The sequence below is a fragment of the Pelobates fuscus genome, chromosome 5 (assembly GCF_036172605.1).
Source record: "Pelobates fuscus isolate aPelFus1 chromosome 5, aPelFus1.pri, whole genome shotgun sequence".
Lineage (NCBI taxonomy): Eukaryota > Metazoa > Chordata > Amphibia > Anura > Pelobatidae > Pelobates > Pelobates fuscus.
In genome coordinates, this window is record NC_086321.1 from 370,241,337 (window position 1) to 370,262,137 (window position 20,801).

The window sequence follows — 20,801 nt, forward strand, 5'->3', positions numbered from 1 at the left end:
TGCCATAATGCCTTTGAACTTTTTTTTTTTATTTTATTATTTTTTTTTTCTACTGTTCTCTGTGACCTGATACATCCTGAACTTTCTCCTTAACCTGGCTATCTGCACATCTTGCGCGGATGCGATGTGCCATTGTTTGCGTGTACTGTATAACACTGCGAGGTCATTGAATGGTAATACTGTATATATTCTGATCATGCAGCTGGCATTATCAGAGCTGCGTGATCTTGCTTCTGCAGATAATGTTGCCACGGAAACAAACTATTTGCTTTGACAATCGGGAAATCAATGCAAGATCACAGCAACAGGTTTTTGGCCTTGTCTCATTTGAAAGGGCAAGATGGCAGTGAATTGGTTAGTTGAGGTCATCATGGTATAACACTTGTAATCCAATTATCCCAGCACTTGCGAGTAACAGAATTGTTATCAATGCTACTGAAGCTGCACTGAATATAAAATGATAGCTACATGAAGACCATACCAGATTGCATAGATATCTTGAACTTACACGATCCCATATTAGTTTGCAAGCTTGGAATTATTGAAGGACAATTTGTAACATACGAGGTAGACAACATGTTTTGGTGACCTGACATTAAGTGTTTTATACTCTGTCTCTACACTTTTATAGTGGTGGGCAAACCATTGAATAGGACTATCATCATACCTTTTGGTGTCTTTACACAGGATAGATGAGTACTATTTCCAATGGTATGAAGTTGTGGCAATAAATTTATATTCATATACACTTTTTCTTGAGTGCGGTATCATTTGGTGGTTTTGTATTGTCTATGATATATTATTCTATGTACTACTTGCGTAGTGTTTTACTTTCCCTTTTATTAACCATGTAAAGATACAATTATAAAGTTTTTGCAGACACATTTTTGTTTGTGGCTTGTTTGTTGATGTTACAAGAATCCATTTATATACATTTGATAGTTTATTTTGTTATCTCTCTTTTTGTTCCCCACAGGTACTGAAACATTTGTAAGACTGCAATGACAAGTCTGGACAGCAGCCATGCAGAGAAAACACACCAGGGCGCTTCCAAGCAGTCGGCACCAAAGGTGCAAGTCCAGCGATCTGTTTCCCGAGAAACCATCACCATACGCTTTTCGGCTTTTGGAAAGGAAGAGGAAGAGGAGGAGGAAGAGGAAGAAGTATTTAGGGAGACGCTGGATGAGCAAAGCATTGTAACAGCTGTAGAAGCTAAAGAGGACCTTTACTTTGAACCCGGTACGCACTTAAACCCGAGGCCTGACACCTCTCCCAGTGTAGCTGTGATTGAGGTGTCCTCATTAACGCCATGTACTGTTAAGCCAACTGTAAATGCTGGTGAAGTCATTGAACCTTCTCCTGCACCCAACACAGTCAGTGCTGTGCCATTGTCGTCATCATCATCATCATCTGTCTCTCTGACGTGTCCTGAAGACAATACTGCCAATGTTTATCCTCCCGAAGAACACAAAACATCAATATTTTCATCACCATCCAAAGTTAATGCTTTGTCCTCTACAACATCTGCTCCATCTATTTCTAGTCCAAAGCCCTTCCTTAGCCTTGTGAAATCCCTCTCTACAGAGGTAGAGCCAAAAGAACCGACCCCACCAGCCAGGCATCGCCACTTAATGAAATCACTTGTCAAATCTTTATCAACTGACACTTCTAAGCAGGACTCTGAGCCATCAAAGCCACCAGATTCCAAATTAAACCTGCATTTGTTTAAGCAGTTTACACAGCCTCGAGTTACTGGTGGAGATTCCAAAACTGCCCCTTCGTCACCCATTACCTCTCCATCAGATGGTCGCTCCTTTTTCAGGGTCACTGAGGTGGAGGCTAGAATTGAAGACACTAAAAGACGTTTTTCAGAAGTAATTTATGAACCATTCCAACTTCTGAGCAAGATTATGGGAGATGACTCATCAAGCTACAGGCCCAAAGCCTTATCTTCGAGTGCTTCGGAGCTCTCTAACATTTCCAGTTTGAATGGTCACCTTGAAAGCAATAACAACTACAGCATCAAGGAGGAAGAAGGGGATTCAGAGGCTGATTGTTCTTCTGGGAATGCAACACTTGGAAAGGATGAGAAGATTGGAGAACACATGAAGGATTTGGATTCTAGAACACTCGTGCAGACCAAAGATGCAACTATACGAATGTCTGCTCTGGAGTTGGAGAAGTGTTCTTTGTCTGCATTGGCTAGCCGAGAAGATGAAGAGTTTACTGAACTGTATGCTGAAGACTTTGAACTTGATGAAGTAACTGAAGGAGATCATGTTTTATATGAAGGAGAGGCTCAGGGCAGGAACGAGGCTCTGTCTGAAGATGAAGTAGATAGTCGTGTGGAAGGTTCTCATATTCCTGTTAAAACTTTGTGCTTTCTTGTTTTCGTGGTATACGGTTACTTTCTGTTACCCCTCCCGAGCTATGTTGATGGACTCTGTCTGGGGATTGCATTTGGTTTCATGGCTGCGATTGGTATAATTTGGCTATTTTCATCTCCACGTGCTCACTATTGTAAATTTCACTCAAATCAGGAGCAGCTGAGAGTCGAACCTTTGCAAATTGACGAGCCGGAGATAATGAAGGTAAATTTGTATGCATTTTTTGTAAAAGGAATTCACGAACCCTGTAAACTCAAATCTGATTGTCACATTTAAAGGGACACGTCAGGCATCCAGACCACTTCTGCCCATTGGAGTGCTCTGGGTGCCAACTACCCTTAACTAACCCTGCAAGTGTAATTATTGCAGTTTTCATAAACTGCAATATTTACCTTGCAGGGTTAACTCCTCCTCTAGTGACTGTCTACTAGACAGCCACTAGAGTAGGCACTTCCTGGTCTATAGCACAGGTTATAGCACTGTGCTATAGCGTCGCTGGACGTCCTCAGGCCGTGTGAGGACCTCCAACGTCGCTAAAATCCCCACAGGAAAGCATTAAAAAGCATTTTTAATGCTTTCCTATGGAGAGGTCTAATGCGCCTGTGCGGCATTGCCATGCATGCACATTAGGTCTCCCCCCCGGTGGGCGTGATCAGTCTCCCCCGCCGGCTGACGTGATGAAGGGGAGGAGCATAAGCGGAGGAAGAAGAAGCGACGTGGGACATGTCGCTGCCTCTGGTAAATGACTGAAGGGGTTTTCACCCCTTCAGAAACCGGGGATAGGAGGTGGGAGGGAGAGGGGACCTGCAGTGCCAGGAAAACGGATTGTTTTCCTGGCACTGGAGAGTCCCTTTAAATGTGTTTTATTGCAGCTATGAAGAGGCAACAGATCATTCAGGATCAGAGTGCGGTGCCAAAAACCTTTTCATAATGCTGTCTTGCCTATTTATTTTGTTGCTAAAACATCATAGATGAAATGTACTTTGTCCTAAACCAGGCCCGCACAACTTGCGACCTCCCAGATGTTTTAAACTACTACTCCCTTGATCCCATGGCTATCAGCCATGATTTCCTGGCTATCTGTTTCATTCAAAAAAACATGGGTGTTGGCTATCTGTTTCGTTAAATGAATAATGTGCGTTAGCTATCCGTTTTATTCAAAGAATCATGGGCATTGTAGTTCAAAAACATCTGGGGGGGGGGGGGGTGCAGGGGTGCACTAATTGATGATGGTCAACAACATGCTTCCAAGATGGCCACACATGCATAAGCATAAACTCTTCCCATGATTCCATGTATGCCTTTGGACATAATTAATGTTGGACCGTGTCAGAGCAACCTTGCATTTGCTAGAAATTGAGTTAAGAAATAGCAGAACTAATTGCTAACTATTATTTGGGTATTAGATTGTGGAATTTTTCTTCATGTGACAGTTCCTCTTTTATGGGAATATCTTAAAAAAGAAAAAAAAAACAATCTGATAAGTTGATGCTGAGAACCTTTCTCTGCCAGATGACCTTGTTGATGTTGGCTCGTGAGATTTCAACAAAGGACTTTTCTAGGGAAAGGCTGTGCAACGGGAGGGGAGGAGGTATTTTTGCTGTGACTCTTCCAATCCGCCTGTTAGAAATCCCAACTGGTGATTGCTAAGAGTTGAGGGTAATTTTTTTTGCATGATGATTTGGTGGGAGACTATGTTACGGAAAGTCTGCCTAGAACAGGGGTCGTCAACCTGGTCCCTACCGCCGCACTAGTGGGCGTTTCAGGATTGCAGGTGGGCGGTAGTGGGTTCCATGACACCAGCAGAATCCCCCCCCCCTTCATCCAGAGAGATGAACGCTCTATTCAGCTCTTGCGCACTCAGTGGTTAGCAGGAAGTGTGGGTGTGCAGATGCAAATGCACGAACGCGTGTGTGCACCAACGAACGCGCGTGTGCTTTCAAACGAGGGTAACACGCGGGTAGAGGAAGGGGAGAGGTTGGAGAACGGGGTTACATGATAGCAGGGAGTGGAGTACTTGTAAAATAGGAGAAGGAAGGCGCAGAGCATTTGTAGAATAGGAGAAAGAAGGAAAATGGAAAATATAGGAAGGATAGAATTGTTGTTGGCTAATAATAATAAGTGGGCTACCTAGCTCAACCTTCCTGCTGGGCATTGCTATAAGGAAGGTAAAAGAATAAAGGAAAAGGAGAGAAAAAAATGAGAAACTAGAGTGGGGTAATTGAGGAGGGAGAGGAGGGGAGCTGATGCACAGATGAGAAATCATATTATGCGCAAACAGAGAAATTGTCTAAATATCACCGAAAGAGGAGACCTTCGTTTGTTCCTTACGAAAATCGAACCAGATATCAAATATTTAGTCTCGCAGCATCAGCCTCAATGATCTCATTAATCACTAGTTAAAGGTAATTTCAATTTACTTTGTTTTCTCATTAAACTTTATAAAGTTAAAAACATTGTAACCATGCATTAAGTAGAAATAAAAAGATAGATGTAAGTACAGATTTTTTTTTTCTTCAACACCCTCCTTTCTAAAATATATTCTGCACTTGCGTAAAAAAAATAAAAAAATTCGGTAACTGGTGGGCGGTAACTAAATTTTTCGATCAAGAAATATGCATAAATGGGTGGTAGGTAGAAAAAGGTTGACTACCCCTGGCCTAGAACCTTTCCTGACCTGTTGCCTTATTGTTAGAGTTGGGTGGAGAACAATTTGGGTAAAGGATTTTGCTATATGAAAAAATGTAAACACTTTCTATAAAGATATTAAAGTTTTTATTTTAAAAAAAAAATAATAATAATAAATGCGTGGAAAGATGCATGTGTAACGGATCACCTGGCACCCCGACTGGGTACCTCCGTTGAAGGATGCGCCTAGCGCTTACAGAGGGCTCCAAGCGCTCCGCAGACACCACAACCACCGCAGACCCCACGAACCGCCGCAGCTTGGTTGGGGTCTCGCCGTCTCCTTTCCACCCTGGACCTCCGACAAGGCTCCAGGTTCCAGTGGGTGATCCTCTCCTCCAAGAGAGTGAAGCAGGAGCAAGCTCTTAAAAGAGCTTAGAAGTGATTAGCCAAGATAATATGCAGAGCATAGCAATCCCTTGTAGTGATATAGCGATTCCCCCAATAAGAGACAGGACTCTAGATTGAGGGTAAAAGAAGAACTCTGATGTTTAATGGCAGGTACTCTGCTTTTATGCAGTGCTCCCCTGCAAGGGAGACACCCACAGACAATTAGGCATTAACCAATCAAATATCGGTTACATCCCACATATTCCCTCCCCTCTGCTTGGGAGATATTTGAGTTTCTTACTGTATCTACACAATTATCTCCAAGCTAAAACTTCTACATTTTTATGACTTTAAAACTATACATCCAATATTAATAAAAAAACACATTAATAATCTGCATACTGATGCAGCCGAAGCCACAGTTGAAGATACAGCGCAAGACAGACCTACCACCCAGATTAGCGCAGAAGATAACCCAGCATGCCACAACCCGCCTGGTGGCACATCACTCATTTAAGCAACTCTATTAACCAAGCTGTAGTTTTATATAAACATATGTACACACTTTAGTTTAACACTGAAGCATAACTTCACGTGCATACCACAAGCCTACTACAATGTTGGAAGCCTGTTTTTTATTCTTGTTCTTTTATCGTTTAAAGTGCATATCCTGACTAGGCATACCTCATGCATCTTATCACTACGACCCAACCAATGTACGACTTCACGTAAACTGACATACTCAACATCAGCTAATGTACCATTTAAAAATGATAAATGCTTAGTTTAACTTGTCTATCTTAACTATAAAATGTGCAGTCTTGTTTCAAATAGCCATGGAAATCTATAATATGTATTCTTGTTCGTGCTATCGTGGCACACCATGCTCGATTGTAATTCCCTGCACGCTATAAATAAAGAATTCAAAAAAAAAAAAAAAAAATAATCTGCATACTGAAATATGAACATACTCAAAAATCATGCAAATCCTTCCATTAGTTCAAAAGTTAGTCGGAAGTACTTTGTGACCGACCGCAGGCACATTTTCATGCCCAAAACAGTTCCATAGATTTAGGCTGTGCGGTCGGTCTATTTTACACCGAGAAATTGACTGTCACATTCGAACGGGAGGTCGAATCTTCGAACGCGACTTAGTCTCCAGCCGCGGTGTCGAAGAAGGTACGGGTCAGCGGTGTTCGTGCATTTGGGTAGCCGCAAACAGTTCCATAGATTTGGCTGCACACACCGCTGACCACGTTCGAATAAGTTAAAATGGCCGCCGCCACGTGTTCGTTTGTCGAATGGCGGCCACTTCGACGACTTCGGCACTTCGACTGCATTCGAAGTGCCAGTTTAAAAGTTTTAACACTGCTCCAAAGTATTTAAAGGGCCAGGAACAGCATACAAAAATCCATTATGCCCAAATGCAGTTCTTAAAAGGGCAATACATCCCAGGGCCATAGTCGCGGGGCAGGAGGCTAGCGATCAGTCCTCTCCGATGCCCAGTGGCAAATGGCAGTTTGTCACAGCATGGATTGAAATTATTAAAGCCATGCTTATTTTGGCGTAAGATTTCCTATAAATGATCGATAAATCTATGGAAAGGTCTCCTTCCCGCTGACTTTTCTGCATTGAATTAGACTCCAGATCTGTTGTCAACAGCCTCATAAATCGTTGTTTTAAATCTATAATTTATGCAACGTTTTTTGATTTTATTCAACTTGCAAACATTGTGTATTTTGGTTAAAGTTCGGACCTGGTATATGATGGAAATGTATGTGTGCAGGTTATGACTAGGAAGGGAATGTCTCTGACCTGGTATAGAATCTTGGTATGGCTGGGAAGGGAAATGTCTCTGATCTAGTACTGGGAGGAATGGTTTAGGTATTGGGATTGCCCTGGAAGTGAATAATGGTCAGATCTGGTGTAGGGTGAGATGGTACAGACAGGTCTCGGTTATCGCCAGGAAGCAGAACGTGTCTCAGACCTGGTATAGGTTTTAAAGAAAAGTGATTTAATGTCCTGTCAAGTTCAATGTTAATTGGTCTTTAGATCTTGGCCAAGCTTAGAGAGAACCATACAGGGTTCAAATATCCATTACATAGAGACTGACGGTAGGATATTTATTTATTTTTCCTAATTTGGGTCTATCCTAGTAAGCTGTTTGCTTTGCTAAAGGCTGAATCCTGAATTTAGTTTCTAAAGCATTATTAGTCACTAACAGTTTTTCTATGTGACATAATATTTGCAGCTGTAAGTGACAAGAGTAAATTTTTATGTAGCTTGCTATCCCCCACACCCAAGAACTACAATTTTTATGAGAGAAAAAGTTGAGCGCTAGCTCTATTGCCTATTTTAGAGTAGCGGTTAATTGCAATTCTTTGAGAATTACGTTCAGTAATGCACTATTCTTCAGTTTACATTCTGTGTAAGATCTGATGTCCTATAAATGTTAAAATGTATTTTAGAATCCCAGCCTTTGCTTCATATGTAGTTGGGGAATATATGATAAGAATCAAATTCTCCGTATTCTGCAGTGGAGAGAGGACTTGGTGAGTTTAATTTATTAAACTGGGAGTCCGGGAGCAATGACTGGGAAATTGCATAATTTTCCCAAACTGAGTTGTAGAAACTTTCAACCCCGCTGAAGGTTTGAGGATTTGTTATTTTCGGAGCTGACATTTTTGCCGGGAGTCATTCCGCTCTCCATTAATCTCTAATCTTATATTCTGTTTAAGATCTCCGCCGCGTAGTGTTCGAGTGAAATCCTGAGATGTTCCATAGTGATGGCTACCGCAAATGCTTTTTGAATTAAATTTACAATCATGCTTGCTGAGCATAATTTAAGATGTCACTCAAAACATCTGGGGTGTCATGGGTCGTCATCAAAGCTTTAAAAGGGTAGCTTTTCAGGTGACCTCGTGAGGCATACTCTTCTCCCCTTGTATTACCTTTGCCGCTAGCAGCATCTCATATTTTAAAAGAGTGCTAATGAGCGTGCATGCTGCTTCCAAGAACTCCCTAATGATCGGGGATTGTTCTTCAGCATTCAGCAGAGTTCCCCACTGGTCACTGACATTTGCACAGAAGACCATAAGGTCTGATCGTAGCCGTGGCCTGGATTCTTCAAAGGGAGTGTAGTGGAAAATTTTAATTACAGCCGGGAAATATTCATTCACAAAGTGGTATCGGCATTTATTGAATAGGGGCTACATTTGCTTGCAGATCACAGCCTGTCTCATTTCAAATCTAGCACTTCAAGTTTAATCTGAAACTTTACTGAGTCTGTGATAACATGGCTTGTAAAGTGCTCTGTGTACATAATTATAGATGATCTAACTGGCTACAGCTATCACTACAAGTCGTGCAAACATAAACAGCCATCATTACAATGTATTTTACAGTGTGTGTCTGCCTGCCTGCCTGCCATGATTGATTTGATTTAAATCATGATTTAAAAGTAAGATTCTATTTTAAATTCTGATTTTTAAACCTAAAGACTCATTATTGCAGGTCGTTAGTATCTTTTAATATTTGCAACCTGATGTAGATTTTGTATTTTAGAATATTAACTTTTTTTAGTTTAACAGTTTCTATCAGATCTGCCTACCCTTCTACTTCTATGGCTCATGAAGATGGGGATGGCGGGACAGTACCGCTGTGGCTCATGAAGATGGGGATGGCGGGGTGGAACTGATTTTTTTTTTTTTTTATATATACTATTAGAAAAATATAGGTAATGATGAAATTATTGCAAGGTGAACTTGCAATAAGTTAGTCACTCATATTTAGAGAACAACTTAAATTGTGTTCATTGTGTTTGTTTTAAATGGTTTTTATTTTTGTGAACGTTAGTACCTTACATTTATGACAATGTGTTTGCCTACGCAGAGGCTTAGCTCAGATGTGGAAAAGCGTTGTACAACGGTAAGCCGTCCAGTGCAACAGGTCAAATCAGCGGTTGCAATATAGCGGTAACAAAGTGAACTCTTTACAGTTAACAATCATAGGTTGGCTGGTGACAATGCTGTGAAAGTTAGTAATAGAAGCTCCTTGAGCATAGGTTGAGCGAGAGCATGTGTTCTCTCAGCCCCATCTAGTGGGCAACACTGGCAGAGTCAGGTACTTGTATTAAGAAACTTGCAATTGGATAAGAATCATATAGGTAATCATTATATAAACAAAATGAGAAACGTTTGTCTTGTGTGGGCCTGTGTGTGTGTGCCTTAATCATACGTAGCATAGTTGTCATAGAGTTCGGCTCCGATTCCAGTATCTGGGTGTCTATGTGTGTCCAAGTCAGGGCGTGGTCGTGGGTGTGAGGGTCTGGGATTTGGGAAAGGGGATGGGTTGTAAAACATAGCAGAGTGGGGAGGCAAGGTATGTGGGGGGGGGGGGCTAGAAGAGATAGTGGCATCAAGGTGGGTGGGCATCTCTGCCGATCTGTACCCCCCATTCTCCGCTCCAGACCGCCCTGCCCCGTCAGCACCACCGGTGGCCGGCTCTCCTCGGTTCCTTGTATGCTCCTCCCTAGATTCTGGTGTAGTCAAAAGGGATACGAAGTCATCTGAGGTGACATATTTCATCCAGTAGAACCACCTCTTCGTGTATTTTTCCTTTGCCGTTGCTGTGGTTGCCTTCAAGTCTTCATATTTCCGGGTGTCCTCCACCTCTTCCACTCATCATCTGAGCGGGGGGGTGGTTCATTGTGTTTGTATAGGTTGAAGAATAACGGGGGAGGTCTTTTTCTGAGCTTTGTTTTTATAATATTATTGCCGTGAAAAAAGTGCTTCTGTTATCTCTGCAGACACTATTTCAATTAACTTGGATTACTGGAATTCATTAAAAAAACAAAAACAAAATATTGTATGAATATATAAAGCCTTATGCTACAATGTTGCATAACAAGGTATCTTAACTAGAAAAACAATTTTTTATTTTTTATTTTTTTTTGGCCCCTAAATGTGTCATCTTTGTAAAGACTCAGTTGGGGCTGAAAAACTGATCAATGTATACTCCTATATTTTAATACATTTCAAGACGACAAAGGCTTACAGTGTGCCCCTTTTCATATAAATACCTGCCTGGACTGGACACTATATATAAATCTATTGGCAAGGTCTTAAAGGAACATTATAGTATCAGGTACACAAACATGTATTTCTGACACTATAGTGGTAAGATAACTATTTAGGTTCCCAGCCTCCAGTTTTTAAACCAAAGCAGGAGTTGTTGGCCAAAAAGGGCCAGAACGAACCATAATGACTGTCTGGGCTCACATCCGTGTTGAGCTGGGGATTGTGGGACTGTTGTAGAAACAAGATTTCTCAGAATTACTGTGTTCACGGTGCACTATACACAAAGTCCTAATCCTTGAAATACACAGATCAGGGATTTAAAACTCTGCCCCCGATGCGAATGCCCTACAATTTGCAGAATTCTTTGAGTGCAATAAATGGCCAGAGAATCGTAGTTTAACAACATCTGGGAGGCTGGAGTATGAGATAGCTGATGTGGATAATTCAAAACTATACGTTTTTAAGTTAGTGTGTTTATTCAATAATTGAGAAATTGCTCATTTTAAGCTTATCTTATTAAAGCTAAGAAAAAACAGACTTATTCTACTTTTTGCCAATCTTGGCTACTTTGGCAAACGTGTTTCAATTCCCTTTTACTTGTTTAGTGAATAAACCCAGCAGTCTCTCTCATTATTATTTGCAGCTGACTGTAAGTCGAGACCCCAGGCTCCCCGCTGTGCTACTGTCCAGTAACTCCTCATCATCCCAATAACTGGCTTTTCCATTTTATGACCTGCCCCCGGGGCCCATTCTATGAATCAGTCAGCCATTGTGTAAAGTGTCTGGTCACATGATGCCTCTTTACTATCAATGTCATTAATTTGCAAGGTTTCTATACCTCTGTCTGTTAGAGCCATGTAGAGACCTATATGTATTTTAGCAGCCATTTCCTGAAGCACTCTATCTGTAAAATGGTTTCTACTCTGCACCAATGAAATTTCCAGAAGTGGCCGTCCATTATCAGAGCACAGTTATAGCCCCTGCATCTCTAAACCAGGAGAAGCTCATCCTATAATATTCAGAGTGTATGAATCTTAGACCCCTCCAAAGCAGCCTGATTAACATGGATGGCTAAGCAATTATTACGATTATTGATATAGCGGCAACATATTCCATAGCGTTGTACAATAGAAAACCAGGCAAACTTTTTTAAAGGGACACTTTAGTCACCAGAACCATTACAGCTTAATGTAGTTGTTTTGGTATGTGTAGCCTGTCCCTGCAGTATTATTACTGTAAACACTGCTTTTTTTAGAGAAAAGGTAGTGTTTGCATTGCTGCCGATTAACACCTCTAGGTGCAGTCACTCAGACTGCCAATAGAGGTGCTTTCTGTGTCAGCGCTGCACAATGTGGAGCACCTACTTTCAGCATCTCCACACTCTACCAGGAGACGCTTAATGCTCCCTATAGAGATGCATTGATTCAATACTTCTCTATGAGGAGATGCTGATTGGCATAGCTCAGCATTATGGCGCGCACATTGATGGTCTTGGCTATTGAGGCGGAGCTAGGCTGGAGAGACCGCTGCGGCATGGGATAGAAGGGAAGTTTAATATCGTTTCAGAGCGATCTGATGGGGGCAGGAGAGCTAAACAGTTGAACACTATAGTGCTCCTTTAATTCTAACACGTATGACATATGGGAACAGAAGGTGAAGAGCTCCCTGTCCAAATGAGTTTACAATCTAAAGATATAAAATGCTACCAGAACACTGATCACCACCATGTGCGGAATAGATGTTTATAAATTGCAGGGTTATTCTAGGGAACAATGTAAGCAATGTTTTATAAATGTATTTGTCTGTATTTGAATACACCTGCAAAAATTATTAAAGTGTGGGACATTTTTCTACTGTTCCGGTTTGGTTACTAGATCCTAATCTGGAGGAAAAATGCCACAAAGTATTATACATGAAAACTTCACCGCCAGGCTTCCTGGAAAATAATCTGGGTTAGGCTGTGGTATGAATGGCGTGGAGAGGGTTTAGATAATTAACACAATATTCCTAAGACTTATTTACACTGCTAAATGCTAAAGGTATGCCTGAACCATACTTAATTCAAGCTCAGAAATAGTTAAAGATGACTAACTTTAGCCTCTTACCAGTATTGTCGGTCTTTTCAGGGATGGATGAATGAAATCCAAACATACGACCCAGAGACTTACCATGCCACCTTGACCCAATCGGTATTTGTTCGTCTGGAGGGATCTACATTACGGCTTTCCAAACCCAACAAAAACATCTCCCGTAGAACCATTTTCAATGAACCAAAATCAGATGTCGTCTACATCAGTCAGAGAATTTATGATCTTGTCGACAGCAAAGTGAGTACGCGCCAATATGTGCCCAATTCAGGCTGTCTCTCCAGAAATGCATTGGTTGACAAAAGCACTGTTGTGGTTATGGTGCTTGCAATGTTCACATTCACATTTTGGTAAACAAACCTATAACGTTTGAACTGTGGTGAATTCAGGGTGAATTTAAAATGTATTTCAAATTTTTTAGAAAAAAAAACTAGACAATCTGGAAAGATATCGGACTTGAAGGACTTTTTTTAAAATTTGAGGTCAAATTTTAAATTCACTGTGAAATTTCAACATTTCACACTAGTTCACTCATTAGTGAACAACCAGATTTAAGACCTACTGTTCTTACAGGTATTTTGATGGTGAATCCATTATTAAGTCCCGTGTCTCTAGCGCCATAAGACTTTTTATTTAAATATGCCATTTGTTTTTACAGGTTTATCTTGTCCCAAAAAGTTTGGCACGCAAGCGGGTATGGAATAAGAAGTACCCAATCTGCCTGGAGCTGGCGCGGCAGGATGACTTTATGGCCAAGGTACAGGCCGATAAAGATGCCACAGAAGACAAGTCTCTTGTCGAGCGGACTGAGCAACATGTTGAAGAGAACAGAAAGTGTCCGGATGGAAGTAAAGCCATGGGCCACAGAGAACAAGTGCTTTATTTGTTTGGAAGGACTGGAAGGGAGAAGGAAGAGTGGTTCCGGAAATTCCTTCTAGCTTCCAAAATTAAATCTGACTTAAAGAAACCAAGTGTCGCATCAAACGTGAAATCAGGTATTTCTTCCGTTACCAGATCATCTACATCGGTGGCATGTGCTAATCTGAGCCAAGTTTGCTAATCTGGGCAGCCCAGCATTGCATTGTGAACAGGCAATGCCCAGCACTCTGCATTGGAACATGTAGCTTAGAAGGCAGCACCCAGCTTCCAACAGTGGGTACTCTGGATCAGTGGGTAGTACCCCTCTGGCGTACTGGCTCATCTAGATTAATGGATTGTGCCAGGCTTACCAAAGTGGGTCAATCTACACCTGTTGTAGAACTACAGCTCCTATGATTCTATTCCATCCATCGTGGAGAAGTGGTAGTACTACAACACATGGTGATCTGGATTTTGGCCAGGAAGTGCCATGGTTGAGTAGCGATTCAGTTAGACGTAGGAACATTATAACTAAACTAAAGTTATTTGTAAAACTTAGGGGGTGCCATTTTTTTTTATTTTTTTTTTAAAACAGAGTTACATTGTCTTGTTAGCATTTTATCTAACGGAATATACAAGCACAGTTTGAAACCGGTTTTCCATTTTGCCTTTTGATTCCAGGGCTCTTGTTGACACACAGCAGACAGGGAAGCCAGTCTGGGATCTTGAGCCACAGCCGAAGCAGCAGTAAGGGCAGTCTTGATGAAATGATGGTGCAGCCCAGGCCGAAGGAACTCTCTGGGAACTTAAGACAAAAAATGCTGCTGGATTATAATGTTTACATGGCAAAGTGTGTCCCACAGGAGGATAAAAGTCCCACTGAAAGCCCAATAAACAGTGCCAACAGCAGCCCAACTGCTACAAAGAAGGTGAGGTAGAGTCCGTTTGGGTTACGTTGAAAATTGGTAATCACACAGTAACTCGTGTAGGTGTGATTTATAGGCCCCCAGGACAAATAGAAGAGATAATCTACAAGATAATCTACTAGTTGAGGAAGTCGTTAAAAGTACAATGATGGGGGAAGTTATCATCATGGGTGACTTTAATCTTCCTGATTTGAACTGGAAAACCAGAATAGCTGCTTGTGCCAGGAGCACATATATTCTAAACTCCCTACTGGGATTGTCTCTAAAACAAGTCGTTGAGGAGCCAACTCGTAAAGAGACCATACTAGATTTAGTGTTAACAAATGGAGATTTGGTATCAGATATTACTGTAGGTGAAAGTTTAGGATCCAGTGATCATCAGGCAGTGTGGTTTAATATAAAAACAGTGACTAAGTCACACCACACAAAAACAAAAGTTTTATACTTTGGAAAAACAGACTTTTCTAAAATTAGAATATGTGTAAAGGAGTCATTATCAGACTCTCTGGAGTCCAAGAGAAATGGGATTATTTAAAAGTTGCACTGCTGAAGGCAACAGAAAATTGCTTAGGCTTGCCAGTAAAAGCAAAAAATTCAGGAAACCACTGTGACACTCCACAGATGTGGTTAAAATAGTAAAAAAACAAAAAGTTAGCATTTAGTAATTATAAAAAAACAACAAAACAGAGTGAGGAAGATAGACAGATCTATAAGATTAAGCAGAAAGAGGCTAAGCAAGTTACGAGAGCTTCCAAATCACACACAGAAGAGAAAATGGCACAGTCAGTAAAAAAAGGGGTGAAACATTTTTTTTTTTTAGATACATAAATGAGAAAAGGAAAATAAAACAAGGATTAGTTAGATTAAAAACAAAAAAAGGAACATATGTAGAAGAGGATAACGGTCTAGCTGACTGCCTCAATGAATATTTTTGTTCAGTATTTACAGATGAAAATAAAGGAAAGGGGCCTGAGTTAGGAAAAAGGACAAATGAGTCATTTGTTACATGTGAGTTTACAGAGGAAGAGGTTCTATTTCAACTGTCAAAAGTAAAGACAAATAGGTCAATTGGATACACCCAAAGTTATTAAAAGAGCTTAGTGGTGTACTAGCAAAACCATTAACAGATTTATTTAACCAATCGTTGTTAACAGGAGTAGTCCCAGAAGATTGGAAGTTAACGACTGATGTGCCCATTCACAAGAAAGGTAGTAGGGAGGAGTCGAGCAAACTATAGGCCAGTAAGCCTAACTTCAGTGGTGGGGAAAGTAATGGAAACAATGTAAATGGATCGGATTGTTGAACATCTAAAATCACATGGATTTCAGGATCCGAGACAACATGGGTTTACTTCAGGGAGATCATGCCAAACTAATCTTATTGATTTTTTTATGATTGGGTAACTAAAATAATAGATCAGGGTGGTGCAGTAGACATTGCTTACCTAGATTTCAGTAATGCTTTTGACACTGTTGCACATAGAAGGCTTATCAATAAACTGCAATCTTTAAGTTTGGATTCCAAGATAGTTGAATGGGTAAGGCAGTGGCTGAGTGACAGGCAACAGAGGGTTGTAGTCAATGGAGTATATTCAAAGCTTGGGCTTGTCACCAGTGGGGTACCTCAGGGATCTGTACTTGGACCCATTCTCTTTAATATTTGTATTAGTGATATTGCAGAAGGTCTTGATGGTAAGGTATGTATTTTTGCTGATGATACTAAGATATGTAACAGGGTTGATGTTCCAGGAGGGATAAGCCAAATGGCAAATGATTTAGGTAAACTAGAAAAATGGTCAGAGTTGTTGCAACTGACATTTAATGTGGATAAGTGCAAGATAATGCATCGTGGACGTAAAAACCCAAGGGCAGAGTATAGGATATTTGATAGAGTCCTAACCTCAACATCTGAGGAAAGTGATTTAGGGGTAATTATTTTTAAAGACTTAAAGGTAGGCAGACAATGTAATAGAGCAGCAGGAAATGCTAGCAGAATGCTTGGTTGTATAGGGAGAGATATTGGCAGTAGAAAGAGGGAAGTGCTCATGCCATTGTACAGAACACTGGTGAGACCTCACTTGGAGTATTGTACGCAGTACTGGAGACCGTATCTTCAGAAGGATATTGATACCTTGGAGAGAGTTCAGAGAAGGGCTACTAAACTGGTTCATGGATTGCAGGATAAAACTTACCAGGAAAGGTTAAAGGATCTTAACATGTATAGCTTGGAGGAAAGACGAGACAGGGGGGATATGATAGAAACATTTAAATACATAAAGGGAATCAACACCGTAAAGGAGGAGACTATATTTAAAAGAAGAAAAACTACCACAACAAGTGGACATAGTCTTACATTAGTGGGACAATGATTTAAAAATATCAGGAAGTATTACTTTACTGAAAGGGTAGTGGATGCATGGAATAGCCTTCCAGCTGAAGTGGTAGAGGTTAACACAGTGAAGGAGTTTAAGCTTGCGTGGGAGAGGCATAAGGCTATCCTAACTATAAGATAAGGCCAGGGACGAATGAAAGTATTTAGAAAATTGGGCAGATTAGATGGGCCGAATGGTTCGTATCTGCTGTCACATTCTAGGTAGTGTTTGGGAACTCTGCAGTGCCTGCTTGCAACCTGTGGACCATAAAAGTCTGTGTGCATGTGCCCTGTGACATAACACGTAATGTTAGCCTTTGTGTGTTCAATGTACCCTGGCACTTAACATGGCAATCTGTATGCACATATGTAGCCTTTAACATAATGCAACATTGTGTTTGTGCATGCATGTGACCTAACACAGCAATGTCTGCTTGCGTGCATGTGTACCATGCGAACAAACACATCAATGTCTTTGTGTACTCTGAGCCAACCCCAAGCTGTCTGTGTATATAGATTCCTGGAGCACCTTCGGCGGAGGAATACGAGCAGCAGGCTTGGGTCAACGCTCTACTGGGAAGAATATTTTGGGACTTTCTGGGAGAAAAATATTGGTCTGATCTGGTCTCTAAAAAAATCCAAATGAAACTCAGTAAAATCAAGGTACGAGCAATGATAGTCTTTCAATTCTAGAAATTACATGAAATTCTGTGTCGCTTAGTTACCGGCTGTCATATTATTTTTAAAGGAAAACTTCGAAGTTCAAATGATCTTTTTTTTATGCATTACAGAGATACTGTGTTCAGAATGAATACATAGACCCACTTTTAACGTTTCCATCTGTGCACTATTTAGGGGGTTTAGCTGCACCAGTAGACAGACCCCTTCTACACCAGTAAGAAAGTAAGCAGAAAATTTAGGTAAAAAAAATGGTTAGAAAAGTTCTGCTTTATCGGAGGCTGCTTGCTGGTTTTGTTCCACAATTTTAATGACTGCAGTAAAAGCTAGATTAATATTGACACGTTTGTGTGCTGCAACTTTAACTAAGGAAAGTAAACCTTGCAGTCTCAGAAAGTATTACTACATATCCCAAGTCAGCAGTTAAATCGTTTCCTGAGATAAGTGCAAAAACCTTTAACTGGTTATAGTGCATGGAGTCCTCTGTCCCTCCATTCAGTGTTTAAACCATTTTCGAGAAGTTTAACACTAACACTAAGTAAATGAAGGGTGCCCCACACACAGCTTCCTTTTAGCAATACCAATTCATACCTGTAGTGGGCGCTGTGATAGGCTGAATTAGCTTATAAAATATTAAAAACCACGTAATGCTGAATGGAAAGCCAGTAACAGGAATTCCATACACTAGAACCACTTTAATGAACAGTGAGAGCATCTCTTTAATATTCCCGTGAAACTAGCACCTTCTGTTCCACCATCGAGCTAGTACTGCAGAACATGTACATGATTGTCGTTACAATCTTCGACTAGAGTTAGAAGGTGGCAGTATTGTAGTTTGTCTCGACTGTAACGACTGTTATTGCACCATTACCTTCTAGCTGCCATACTTTATGAACGAGCTGACTCTAACGGAGCTGGACATGGGTGTGGCTGTGCCGAAAATCCTTCGGGCTTTCCAGCCGTCCATTGATCATAGAGGTAATTTCCATTTGACCCTGTTTTTATTATTTTCTCTATCTCCTATTTAGTTTGCACCGGAGTTGGCAATGCGGCATTAAAGTGTAAAGTGAGATGTTCGTGCACTTCTAGTGCAAATTTCGGGCAGGTGCACCAAAAGCATGGAGGGATGATCCTCCAAACATGCCAGAAATGTCTCATACCTGCCTTCCATGTAGTTCTTACCCCAGTAATCACTTCAATAGCATTTACTGAAGGACTGAGGACAAGTGAAAGTTCCTTGACATTTCAAAATGATTTTGCCATAGAAGTGCCCGTACCTGTCCCTCATGCCTTTTGTGTGTGTGTGTGTGTGTTCGATCAGTTACCATATTTTGTTAATGGACTAATGTCTATTTATTTATTTGCTTGGTCTTTCTCCAGGTCTGTGGGCAGATCTGGAAATTTCTTACAACGGATCGTTCTTGATGACCCTGGAGACCAAAATGAATTTGACTAAGCTTGGTAAGGAGCCTCTGGGAGAAGCTTTGAAAGTTGGTGAGATTGGCAAAGAAGGGTAAGTGACGCTACAAATTGGCTGTGTAGATGTTAAACTATTTGTGCAAAAAAGAATAGCTATAATTTTACTTTGAGGGCCCTGGTGCCGTCATTTCACTGAAAGGGTGTAGCTTTTATTATATATTCTCCTTCGCAGTTAACATAATTACATCACTTAGCCATTGTGGGTAGATTTCTGATTTAAATATCCCCTTTATAGACGTTTTGGCTGCGCATAGAGGATCCTAGGACGTAAAACTGTCTGCAGTAATCGCATTTAAAGAAACACTCCACAGTAAAATAAATAATTAAGTTGCTACTTAGTAAATATGATCCCTGTGAATACATACATGCCATTATTTATACATGTATCCTTGGGGGAGCATACCAAAAAAGCTTGCAGAAGCCCTTTCCCCCAGAAGCCTGAGACCAGGAGCGTGGGCACAAAGGGCCCAGTTTGAGGTCTGTCGAGGAGGTGAAGGTCTGAGGTCTGTTAGCAGCAATTTTAGGAGCACGCCCCCCACTTCCGTTAGCACAACCTCCCTGGCTGTCTGATTCCAATGAAAAAAGTGCCAATTTCTCAAAGCTATTGACAGTTCTATAAACTAACTTTTATAATCTGATACTGCACGGACGCGAAGCAAGCTAAAGTGCTTTGTGTTTGTGGGCTGGTCCTTTATATCTTTCTCAGCCAGCAAAATACCAAAAATATAGAAAGTTTAAAAAGAAAAAAGGTGTTTGATGTAACTTGGTTAACTAATTTGTGTTTACATTTCCCACTCTTTGCTCGCACTGATGGATTTTAAATGGTGAGTTTATATGCAGCCCATTATTAAACTGCTTTTAGATGTGTTTGTTTTGTTTGTTTTCTCTTGATGTGTATACTTGATATTTCAGAAGACCATTTAGTAATTAAATGTAAAGAGCTGTGGCAGTACCTCTCTTCATTTACCTTCTGTAATGAACTGCAGATCTGTAGAAAAAAAGGATTATTCAGTAATTAGCCTCGTTGACACTAATGTCAAATAGAGATTAAATGGCACGACATGAATTGAAATTTTACAATTCTTTCTGATGTCCTTTGTTTAATGTGGAGACTTGCGATGCAGATAAATCTATGTGGGATGGGGCGCTACTGACTGGCTAGGGTGTCAGCTGCCCCTTCTAAGCCAATCAAAAGCATTTCTGCCTGGGCCTTCCTTTACCTAGGATTTCAGAAATTGAAAGGACAGGAAGCAGAGTTGACCAGCGCTGGACCAGAGACTTTGGGGTTAAACTATTTGCGAACGGTTTAACCCCTAAAGATGAGCCAGTGCTAGGAACCTCCTGGCACCGCAACTACATTTTGATCAACTTGTTATGGTTCCCAACTTTAAGTGAACTGAGAATTGGGGGGTGGGGGATTAGGAAGTATCAACATTCATGTCATAAAATCTAATAAAAGCTAATCAACTCTTCGCCTACAGTTGCTGTAAATACCTACAAGCCTCCCAATTTACAAATAAGTATAAATTAAAATGTAAATGGGTAGCACAACACATCTTAAGTAATACAGGTTGACGCGTTTCGCCAGACCTGTACTTTATTAAGACCATATAAATCAAGTCAACGAAAGCCAGTGTATATAGAGAATCAATGACGTGGCCTTTAGAGCAACATACATGCATTTAATGGTGGAAGATTTTTATCTTGTTAGACCAGTCAAGCCCTTAAAATAGTATACAAATGTTTAATATCGGGAAAAAAATTGTCTTAATAAGAACCAGTAGTCATAAAAAATTAACAACCGTGATAAGCAAGCAAAGCTATAGAGTTTATATGGTAAAGGCCTGCCTTTTTTGTTTTTTTTTTTTTATTAGAAATGCTTGCAAAGTTGTTGTGAATTAATCTATTATATTTGCATTCTTA

The 20,801-nt window shown here is 40.6% G+C and overlaps 1 protein-coding gene across 2 annotated transcripts in view; it reads left to right on the plus strand.

Annotated features, from left to right (window-relative positions):
- The window catches only part of TEX2 (testis expressed 2), a 58,638-nt gene that overhangs the window by 31,247 nt on the left and 6,590 nt on the right, over positions 1-20,801 (plus strand). For both annotated transcript variants that reach the window (XM_063456158.1, XM_063456159.1), the window contains exons 2-8: positions 977-2,591; positions 12,607-12,807; positions 13,226-13,562; positions 14,107-14,354; positions 17,238-17,384; positions 18,278-18,377; positions 18,780-18,912. In XM_063456158.1, coding sequence (XP_063312228.1) covers positions 1,002-2,591; positions 12,607-12,807; positions 13,226-13,562; positions 14,107-14,354; positions 17,238-17,384; positions 18,278-18,377; positions 18,780-18,912 — 2,756 coding nt within the window. In that variant the 5' untranslated portion in view covers positions 977-1,001. The remainder of the gene's footprint in view (positions 1-976; positions 2,592-12,606; positions 12,808-13,225; positions 13,563-14,106; positions 14,355-17,237; positions 17,385-18,277; positions 18,378-18,779; positions 18,913-20,801) is intronic.